The 12,125-nt window shown below is 40.7% G+C and overlaps 1 protein-coding gene across 1 annotated transcript in view; it reads left to right on the top strand.

The window, feature by feature from the left end:
• Window positions 1-12,125, top strand: part of COL11A1 (collagen type XI alpha 1 chain) — a 278,226-nt gene that overhangs the window by 224,422 nt on the left and 41,679 nt on the right. The window contains exons 47-49 of the mRNA XM_077277390.1: window positions 6,504-6,557; window positions 6,672-6,725; window positions 6,815-6,868. Of these exons, the coding sequence (XP_077133505.1) occupies window positions 6,504-6,557; window positions 6,672-6,725; window positions 6,815-6,868 (162 nt within the window). The remainder of the gene's footprint in view (window positions 1-6,503; window positions 6,558-6,671; window positions 6,726-6,814; window positions 6,869-12,125) is intronic.

Genomic DNA, 12,125 nt, shown 5'->3' on the forward strand with positions numbered 1-12,125 from the left:
ATTGTTTTTACAATGCAGATTTTAAATCCATGTGCAAAAACGTCATCACAGTATAAACCACAGAACGGTGTCCCATTAAAATGAAAAACAATAGATAAAATAAATTAATAAATAAATGGAAGAAGATTTGACACTGATTTCAATCTGTATGAGATTTCATTCATCTGAACATGCCCTGATTGTCCTTACCAAACCCTTGCCCTATCTATGGGCACAGCTGAATAACCCATCCATCTGATTGAAATCTGGTTTTCAATAAGTAGCTAAAAAGACATCTGTCAGTCGCTTATCTGCCACCACCTCCATATAATTTGCATGGAGGAATCTGTGTGGAATATCATGAAGCCTGTGGGCCCCAATGCAAAATCTCCTACAGAATCACCAACTAAGACAGTTGTGTTTTCTCATATGGGCTGAAGGGACCTTATGTTTTCCCCTGCGCTCCAAGGCCCGAGTGCGACTGTAACGCCTGCGCCCACTATTAAAAATCTAAATGTTTCCTAAACTAAAGTGAAAAAACACATTTCAGTAACAGTTTTCAAGTATTGTTGTATATTTTTATAAACTTACAATATCCATATCCCCTGAAGTTTTAGATTGTACATCGATTTTGGCCTAAGAATCCTGAGCTTTAAGGCAATGTAAGGTTTTTCTTAAGCACATCTTACAAATGTAATTTTGACTCTGTGATGAAGATAAACTTCGTTTTCTGCACAATGTACATTTACATTTTTAAATATAATTTCTTGCTGGTAGCGGCAGAGAAAAATGAATGATGTTCCTTTCTGGATTGCTAGTAGCAGCTTCGCATATCATCAGTCTGGCCCAGCAGGACATAAATTATTAACCACGCTCGCACTACAACTGCTGTGTACAGTTTTCATCATCCGTTTACAGCCGCCAACATCCTGCGGCCAACATGGCATTTGTATCCCTTAGCAGAACTAGAGTTGAAGGATTGATAGCTAAATATTGTAGAAGCGCAGCATACAGCTCGCCACTTCACACTCAGTTGATATAAAAGGTTTACGTGAGGCCTATGTTAACCTGTATATTTATTGCTCTGATTTTTGCCATATTTCTGAAGGACGAGTGTGTATATAAGTTGGTCAGTTGCAACCTGTGGGTTGGCACATATAACTGCACTTTTGCTGATGTTGTCTCCATCATTTTATTTCTGTTTTTTCATAAATATATATATATATATATATATATATATATATATATATATATATATATATATACAGTGTCTTGCAAAAGTATTCGGCTCCCTGGAACTTTTCAACCTTTTCCCACATATCATGCTTCATACATAAAGATACCAAATGTAAATTTTTGGTGAAGAATCAACAACAAGTGGAACACAATTGTGAAGTTGAACAAAATTTATTGGTTATTTTTATTTTTTGTGGAAATTCAAAAACTGAAAAGTGGGGCGTGCAATATTATTCGGCCCCTTTACTTTCAGTGCAGCAAACTCACTCCAGAAGTTCATTGTGGATCTCTGAATGATTCCATGTTGTCCTAAATGCCTAATGATTAGTGTTGAGCATTCCGATCCCGCAAGTATCGGGTATCGGCCGATATTTGCGGTATCGGAATTCCGATACCGAGTTCCGATATTTTTGCGATATCGGGAATCGGGATCGTGATCGGGATGCATATTCATGTGTAAAATAAAGAATAAAAATAAAAAATAGGGATATACTCACCCTCAGACGCGCCCTGGTTGTAACCGCTGCAACCGGCAGCCTCCGTTCCTAAGAATGAGCGAGTGAAGGACCTGCGATGACGTCGCGGTCTTGTGATTGGTCGCGTAACCGCTCATGTGACCGCGACGTCATCGAAGGTCCTTCACTCGCTCATTCTTAGGAACGGAGGCTGCCGGTTGCAGCGGTTACAACCAGGGCGCGTCCGAGGGTGAGTATATCCCTATTTTTATTTTTATTCTTTATTTTACACATGAATATGGATCCCAGGGCCTGAAGGAGAGTTTCCTCTCCTTCAGACCCTGGGAACCATCCAGGATACCTTCCGATATTTGTGTCCCATTGACTTGTATTGGTATCGGGTATCGGTATCGGCGATATCCGATGTTTTTCGGATATCGGCCAATACAATCCGATACCGATACTTTCAAATATCGGAAGGTATCGCTAAACACTAATAATGATGATAAATATAATCCACCTGTGTGTAATCAAGTCTCCGTATAAATGCACCTGCTCTGTGATAGTCTCAGGGTTCTGTTTGAAGCACAGAGAGCATCATAAAGACCAAGGAACACAACAGGCAGGTCCGTGATACTGTTGTGGAGAAGTTTAAAGCTGGATTTATATATATATATATATATATATATATATATATATATATATATATATATATATATATATATATACTAGCTGAAGACCCCAGCGTTGCCCGGCATAGTAAATAACATAACATCTCTCATTTTCCCCCTCACATCTCTTATTTTCCTCCTCACTCCTCTCATTTTCCCCTCACTCCTCTCATTTTCCCCCTCACTCCTCTCATTTCCCCCCCAACACATGTCATTTTGACCTCACACCTGTCATTTTCCCCTCAGTATATACCTGTATGTCATTTACCCTGTATGTAGTATGTACCTGTGTGTCATCTGCTCCTGTATATAGTATATACCTGTATTTCATCTCCTTCTGTATATAGTGTATATCTGTATGTCATCTCCTCCTGCATATAGTATGTACCTGTCTGCCATCTCCTCCTGTATATAGTATATACCTGTATGCCATCTCCTCCTGTATATAGTATATACCTGTATGTCATCTCCTCCTGTATATAGTATATACCTGTATGTCCTCTCCTCCTGTATATATTATGTACCTGTGTGTCATCTGCTCCTCTATATAGTATATACCTGTATGTCATCTCCTCCTGTATATAGTGTATACCTGTATGTCATCTCCCCTGTATATTGTATGTACCTGTGTCATCTGCTCCTGTATATAGTATATACCTGTATGTATCCCCTATATATGGTATATACCTGTATGTCATCTCTTCCTGTATATAGTATGTACCTGTGTGTCATCTCCTCCTGTATATGGTATATACCTGTGTGTCATCTCCTCCTGTATTAGACCTCGTTCACATGTTGTTTGGTCAGTATTTTTACCTCAGTATTTGTAAGCTAAAACTTGGAGTAAAACAATCAGAGGAAAAGTTTATTAGAAACATGTCACCACTTCTGTATTCTTCTCCCACTCATGGTTTTGGCTTATAAACACTGAGGTAAAATACTGACCAAATAGTGAATGTGTGAATGTGGCCTTATACACAGCCTCCACCTGCAGCGCCACACTCTTCTCTATACACAGGCTCATACTGCAGCAGTACCTCACTTCTCTCATTTTCCCCCTGACATCTCTCATTTTCCCCCTGACATCTCTCATTTTCCCCCTGACATCTCTCATTTTGCCCCTCACATCTCTATCCATGAGGCTCCTCCCTTTCTATTGACATCATGCCTCACAGGAGCAACTCTATTCTAGATACGATGGAGCTGGATGTGACCTGTGCCTGCTATGCGGAGTGGGCGTGGCTCGATACACACACATACACTCAACTTTATATAATATATATATAAATATATATATATATGTGTGTATATATATATATATATATATTTTTTTTTAATCAAAATATTAAAATCGAAGCAGAAATGTCGAACTCTAGAATGTAAGTCCAGTTCAGAGGTCCATCATAGATGTACTGTGTGCGTGTATATATATATATATATATATATATATATATATATATATATATATATATATATATATATATATATATATACTGCATAATCCAAAAATGTCAGCGTTCCTTACAGTATGTGAAAAAATACACTAATAGCACTAATTGATATTGGATATGTACTAATAATGGAATCTTATTTGTTCACATTCTGGAGGAGTGCCGCCATTTTTTGTACTATACAGTATATGCAAATCTAAAAAAAAAGTGCTGGTGTTAGTGAATAAAGAAACCTTACTTTTTCACCATTTGGGATGTGCTGCCTCATTTTTTGGATTTTTTTGTTTCTGTTAGGGAAGTTTTACACCCATTTAGACAGTGCACCTGTTATTCTGGATATATCTTTATGGAAGAACAAAATTGTTTGCATGTGTGCGTGTATGTGTATATGTATATATACAGTGCCTAAAAGTAGTATTCAACCCCCTGCAGATTTAGCAGGTTTAATAAGATGCAAATAAGTTAGAGCCTTCAAACTTCAAACAAGAGCAGGATTTATTAACAGATGCATAAATCTTACAAACCAAAAAGTTTTGTTGCTCAGTTAAATTTTTATAAATTTTAAGCATAAAAGTGTGGGTCAATTATTATTCAACCCCTAGGTTTAATATTTTGTGGAATAACCTTTGTTTGCAATTACAGCTAATAATCGTCTTTTATAAGACCTGATCAGGCCGGCACAGGTCTCTGGAGTTATCTTGGCCCACTCCTCCATGCAGATCTTCTCCAAGTTATCTAGGTTCTTTGGGTGTCTCATGTGGACTTTAATCTTGAGCTCCTTCCACAAGTTTTCAATTGGGTTAAGGTCAGGAGACTGACTAGGCCACTGCAACACCTTGATTTTTTGCCTCTTGAACCAGGCCTTGGTTTTCTTGGCTGTGTGCTTTGGGTCGTTGTCTTGTTGGAAGATGAAATGACGACCCATCTTAAGATCCTTGATGGAGGAGCGGAGGTTCTTGGCCAAAATCTCCAGGTAGGCCGTGCTATCCATCTTCCCATGGATGTGGACCAGATGGCCAGGCCCCTTGGCTGAGAAACAGCCCCACAGCATGATGCTGCCACCACCATGCTTGACTGTAGGGATGGTATTCTTGGGGTCGTATGCAGTGCCATCCAGTCTCCAAACGTCACGTGTGTGGTTGGCACCAAAGATCTCGATCTTGGTCTCATCAGACCAGAGAACCTTGAACCAGTCAGTCTCAGAGTCCTCCAAGTGATCATGAACAAACTGTAGATGAGCCTTGACATGACGCTTTGAAAGTAAAGGTACCTTACGGGCTCGTCTGGAACGGAGACCATTGCAGTGGAGTACGTTACTTATGGTATTGACTGAAACCAATGTCCCCACTGCCATGAGATCTTCCCGGAGCTCCTTCCTTGTTGTCCTTGGGTTAGCCTTGACTCTTCGGACAACCCTGGCCTCGGCACGGGAGGAAACTTTCAAAGGCTGTCCAGGCCGTGGAAGGCTAACAGTAGTTCCATAAGCCTTCCACTTCCAGATGATGCTCCCAACAGTGGAAACAGGTAGGCCCAACTCCTTGGAAAGGGTTTTGTACCCCTTGCCAGCCTTGTGACCCTCCACGATCTTGTCTCTGATGGCCTTGGAATGCTCCTTTGTCTTTCCCATGTTGACCATGTTTGAGTGCTGTTCACAAGTTTGGGGAGGGTCTTAAATAGTCAGAAAAGGCTGGAAAAATAGATAATTAATCCAAACATGTGAAGCTCATTGTTCTTTGTGCCTGAACTACTTCTTAATACTTTAGGGGAACCAAACAGAATTCTGGGGGGTTGAGGGGTTGAATAATAAATGACCCTCTGAAAAAACTTTTCACAATTTAAAAAAAAAATAAACAAAGAAATAACATTCTCTTTTGCTGCAGTGCATTTCACACTTCCAGGCTGATCTACAGTCCAAATGTCACAATGCCAAGTTAATTCCAAATGTGTAAACCTGCTAAATCTGCAGGGGGTTGAATACTACTTGTAGGCACTGTATATATGTATATATATATATATATATATATATATATATATATATATATATATATATATATTCATGCATACTGTATATTTCAATCTTTGGCTGACTATACATACAAGTATGTGTGCTTTAGATGGTTGTCTAAGTTTGACATTCATCAAATGTGTATGGCCACCCTTAAAGGGAACCTGTCATCTGAATTTGGTGGGACCAGTTTTGGGTCATATGGGCGGGGTTTTCGGGTGTTTGATTCACCCTTTCCTTCCCCGCTGGCTGCATGCTGGCAGCAATATTGGATTGAAGTTCATTCTCTGTCCTCCGGAGTAGACGCCTGCGCAAGGCAATATTGCCTTGCGCTGGCGTGTACTCCGGAGGACAGAGAATAAAATTCAATCCAATATTGCTGCCAGCATGCAGCCAGCGGGGAAGGAAAGGGTGAATCAAACACCCGAAAACCCCGCCCATATGACCCAAAACTGGTCCCGCCAAATTCAGGTGACAGGTTCCCTTTAATTTTCAATCATGTTGCTGCTTTATGCAATGGCCATCCTAAAACTTGCACTGTATAATCAACAGTTATAAGGTATGATCACAGTCATACTAAATGAAAACCGTTCTGAAACATCTTCATATGATAACTGAAACACTAAAAACCTGCAAAGAATATGGTCTGCTCTTGAGAGACAATACTGATTGAAGAACAATGTTTCTGTGTTTTTCCTAAATTCAGGGTCTACCTGGACCACCAGGTGAAAAGGGAGAAAATGGTGATGTTGGTCCAATGGTAAGAAACATTATGTACAATATGCCATGTTTGCCTTTAGTTGTCCCCCTATCTCTATGTCTCTATCGAATGGTGGTGTCAAAAACAGATTTAATTCTCTGATTCTTTTGACAGGGTCCACCTGGTCCTCCTGGTCCTAGAGGTCCTCAAGGTCCTAATGGTGCAGATGTAAGTATTTGGCATTGTAGGGATTCAGGATTTCCTAAGAAAAACATTGTCATTCTTACTGACTTATCTGACTTTAAATCTTTCTTTAGGGTCCACAAGGTCCACCTGGGTCTATTGGCTCTCTTGGTGGTGTTGGTGAGAAGGTAGGTGAAAATAAAACTTTTTTTCTTCCTTTTCATTAAGGTTGCTATGTAAGAGTTTATACACATCATGTTAGATTTAGTAAAGAAATGTAACCCTCTAAGGAGGAAAGTTACTATTCCCTATAGGTAAATGCTGTCCCTCTTCTGGCTGTCCCTTAATCCTGGTCCAAAACACATACACAATAAATTTAAGGTTGGTGAAAACATCAATCTGCCAAATATTATAGACTGTAATGTTCATTCTATCAGAATATTAGAACATTGCCAAACAAACAACATATTTATTTAGTTTACTTGATAACATAGCCCCATTAATGTCCTCAATGATTTACCGACATAATCATCACTGTCCTCATATGGGCTCACAATCTAAATTCCCTATCAGTATGTCTTTGGAGTGTGTGAGGAAACCCAGGCAAACACAGGGAGAACATATAAACTCCTGGTAGATGTTGTCCTAAGTGAGATTCGTACCCAGGACTCCAGCACTGCAAGGCTACAGTTAGGGATGGACATACCATTGGTGCAATAAATGTAGCTGCACAGGGCTCCTGAGGTAAGGGGGCCCACTACAGCCTCCAAAGCAAGAAGAATTGTGCATTATGATGAGTGATTGGATTGTAAAAGGCCCATGGTGTTCTTGCATACTGGCCTTCTTCTGTCTGTGTCTGCTCCAAGTTACAGTGCTAACCACTGAGCCACCAAGTAGGAAAAATATATGTATAAATGTGGAATTCAGCTTACTTTTCAAAAGCTTTAATGGCCAATAAGAAATCAAAAATATCAAAATGTGAATTAAACGTACAAACCCTTGGTGAAGACAGTCCATGGTCAGGGTGTGGGGCACAGAGTGTAGGAAATAAATGAGAAAAAGTCAGTTGGGTCTGGGCTCCAGCACCAGGAAGAAATAAAATGTAACGTTTACTCTGTCATTAAAAACATAATGTACAGAGGACAAATAAATGTTTAAAAAGATTAGGATCCATAAGCTTACATCGCATTTCATGTTAGCAACTCTTGTTCATGAGCCGCTGTGCTGCACATGAAGGTTTTATTAATGCATCTCATGCAATGATGTGGTCTAGTGTATAAAGAGCTAAAAGCAATCATAAATTACTAGGAAGTCCCTGGAATTTGGTTGGTATAATAGGATGACCACACTTGACTTAGTATGGTAGAATAACCATGCTGGACTTGGTATGGTAGGATGACCATCCTTGACTTGGTATGGTAGGATAACTACACTTGACTTAGTATGGTAGGATAACCATGCTGGACTTGGTATGGTAGGATGACCACACTTGACTTGGTATGGTAGGATGACCACGCTTGACTTGGTATTGTAGGATGACCACGCTTGACTTGGTATGGTAGGATGACCACACTTGACTTAGTATGGAGGATAACCATGCTGGACTTGGTATGGTAGGATCACCACGCTTGACTTGGTATGGTAGGATGACCACTAGTGTTGAGCATTCCGATACCGCAAGTATCGGGTATCGGCCGATACTTGCGGGTATCGGAATTCCGATACTGAGATCCGATACTTTTGTGGTATCGGGTATCGGTATCGAAACAACATTAATGTAATAATGTGTAAAAGAGAGAATTAAAATAAAAAATATTGCTATACTCACCTCTCCGACGCAGCCTGGACCTCAGCGAGGGAACCGGCAGCGTTGTTTGCTTAAAATTTGCGCGTTTACTTCCTTACGTGAAGTCCCGGCTTGTGATTGGTCGCGTGCCGCCCATGTGGCCGCGACGCGACCAATCACAGCAAGCCGTGACGTAATTTCAGGTCCTTCAGGATTTTAAAATTACGTTCTGGCTTGTGATTGGTCGCGTCGCGGTCACATGGGCGACGCGGCCAATCACAAGCCGTGACGTCACGGGAGGCTGGACACGCGCGCATTTTAAAATGCGCGCGTGTCCTGCCTCCCGTGACGTCCCGTCTTGTGATTGGTCGCGTCGCCCATGTGGCCGCAACGCGACCAATCACAGCAAGCCGTGACGTAATTTTAGGTCCTTCATGATTTTAAAATTACGTTCTGGCTTGTGATTGGTCGCGTCGCGGTCACATGGGTGACGCGACCAATCACAAGCCGTGACGTCACGGGAGGCAGGACACGCGCGCATTTTAAAATGCGCGCGTGTCCAGCCTCCCGTGACGTCACGGCTTGTGATTGGTCGCGTCGCCCATGTGACCGCGACGCGACCAATCACAAGCCAGAACTTAATTTTAAAATCCTGAAGGACCTGAAATTACGTCACGGCTTGCTGTGATTGGTCGCGTCACGGCCACATGGGCGGCACGCGACCAATCACAAGCCGGGACTTCACGTAAGGAAGTAAACGCGTGAATTTTAAGCAAACAACGCTGCCGGTTCCCTCGCTGAGGTCCAGGCTGCGTCAGAGAGGTGAGTATAGCAATATTTTTTATTTTAATTCTTTCTTTTACACATTAATATGGATCCCAGGGCCTGAAGGAGAGTTTCCTCTCCTTCAGACCCTGGGAACCATCAGGGATACCGTCCGATACTTGAGTCCCATTGACTTGTATTGGTATCGGGTATCGGTATCGGATTGGATCCGATACTTTGCCGGTATCGGCCGATACTTTCCGATACCGATACTTTCAAGTATCGGACGGTATTGCTCAACACTAATGACCACGCTTGACTTGGTATGGTAGGATGACCACGCTTGACTTAGTATGGTAGGATGACCACACTTGACTTGGTTTGGTAGGATGACCACGCTTGACTTGCTTTGGTAGGATGACCACGCTTGACCTATATGTTCCCACCCCACGTGTTACAAAAAATTTACAAGAGAAAATGCCCTGTAGTCCAGTCCACACACCTATAGATTCTGGCCTATTTCACTTTGATGCCGTCGCTTGAATATATATATTTATCGTGATTAATGACTTCAATATCTACTAAAGTAAATGTGATCGCATCGTCTTTTGGAGGAAATGTACATATATTGTATCCTCAAAGTACCATGCCAGAAACGTTGCAGAGCAGACTAGCTCTTACATATTTATTCGCCAGGGAAACATCATTGCCAAAAACATATGGAAATATGCAAGAATACCAAGTTTCAAATGAATGGACATTAGTACTATTACAAGACTGCATTATAAAAGAAATCCATTTTTGTGCTTCTCTGTACCTTGTGATATGGGAACATTGTGTCTCCAGAGTGTTCTCCACCTCTACAGACTTCCCATACATTAGAAGGATTGTGCCTGCAGTGTTTGCATACAGACGTATTGTATAATAATAGCTGTCATCTTAAATCAGACAAATGCAGGCTTGTGTTCCTAAGGAAGCGCGCAGTCCTATCAGGCAGACGCTCTGCGGGTTTATCATCTCCAAGTAGAAATATTTTTTATGGATTGTTTTTGTGTAGACTAAAATCGGAGTGGCGATGAAATCTTTATTTTTACATTTCCTGAGCAGCCTTTATTCTCAGAAGCATTACAATGCATGTTCACGTCAGCTACTCGACAACAATTCGGATATGTTGAGCTATTGGGACAGCGGTGAACAGTTTTGTTATTGCATTAAATGATGAACATTTTTCTGTACTGCTAGAATCCTATTACCAAGGGCTGGTTTTCTACCCATTAATATACATTTATGTTAACCCATGACTGGGAAGCCAACAACTTCAGCTTTTACTATACTCGCTACTTAAGATTGAGCATACCTTTCTTACTGAAGGCAGTCAAAAACACACAATGCAAACCAATTCATTACTAACGTATAAATAATACTTATGTGCTGCTATCTTGGCTCCAGTTAGATAGCAGCAACCTTCAAGATGTTATGTGGACCATAAATACTGTACCAGCAGTTTTGTGACATGTTTAGACAGGTCTAACAAATAAAAGAAGAGAAAACCATGTTACTAAAGCTAAAAGTGGTGGTTTATCAAAAGATCTACTGACTGTTTTAAGGGAAAATTGGATGAATGTTATACCTAGCAAGTGACCATTCATGGAATTTAGGTTTTGCAGTGCTCCATACTTGGCCTGATTCATTTCATTTCTGCTTCATTCTCAAGAATTCCTAGACCTGAGTAACCCTAAAAGAAAGTTGTAGATCGGAACCTTAAATAGTTTGCCATAGATATGGGTCCGAATACAAAAAAAATAAGCTGACTATAAAATAAGTCGCTACTTAGACACTTAGCAATGACCTGTGACATGCGGGGAACTTGGCAGCAAGTGGACACTTTTCCTGAATTTCTACCATCTTGCCATTTACAATCAGTGAGTAGAAAAAAGAAAAGAAACAGCGGTGCTCCTCTAAGGTAGTGGGTCTAGATTGGAGTCTGTACATACAAAGATGAGGTGGTTTTACCCTCACCGGACTCCAAGTTGTGCATCAATGAGCCAACGACACAGTTTAATCCATTTCTTTGCGTACTGATTATTGCAGCTCCACCTCAGTCAATTTGGTCATGGTAATGATAAGAGATCAAGAATAATAAAAAAAACTACGAAGATATAGGATAAGTCACAAGGGACTGGGAGAAGTTGGACAGACCAAGGTTCTACATGGGAAGCCTCTTCTATTTTCTCCTTAAGAAAGTGGTAAAAATGGGTTTACTATCCCCTCTGAACAGGATCATGTATCAGCATTCACAGACTATTGCTGGGATGAGAATGAATAAACTTGATGATTTGTTTCATTAACAGAAGGTAGAATCAATCCGTGAACACAGTAGACAACATTAACACCTGATACATGAGGTAAAACTGCTAAACAGGTGTAATAAGAGCATAAAATGAAATGCACAGATATTATATTAAAAAGCCCAATTCTACAAACATTATAAAATAATTAATTGAATAAATTGACATTATGATATTGATTGTAAGACTAGGTTCGGAAGGCCGTACTGAAACTCCAACCAGTCAGAACTGCAAATTGCAGATATGGCTGGTTCTATCGAAACAATGTCATGCAAACTGAGAACATGATATAACCAAATAAGTCAACAAGGCCATATGCCAAAAACCAGGCTTAGTTACAAAAATGGAGCCCTCCTAAGATGGAAATTGCCTGGCCCTGTGTTTAGCTCAATGTGCTCAGCTGCGTATTGGATGAGTATATGTGCCGCCTACCATTTACATGCATTAGACTGATCCGTAAATCAGAATTAGGGCTCCCTCACACTAGCATATAACTCGGACGAGTACCATGCAGTGTTTTATCGGATAGCATTTGGTCAATATCCC

This window comes from Ranitomeya variabilis, chromosome 8 (genome assembly GCF_051348905.1).
Source record: "Ranitomeya variabilis isolate aRanVar5 chromosome 8, aRanVar5.hap1, whole genome shotgun sequence".
Taxonomy (NCBI): Eukaryota; Metazoa; Chordata; class Amphibia; order Anura; family Dendrobatidae; genus Ranitomeya; species Ranitomeya variabilis.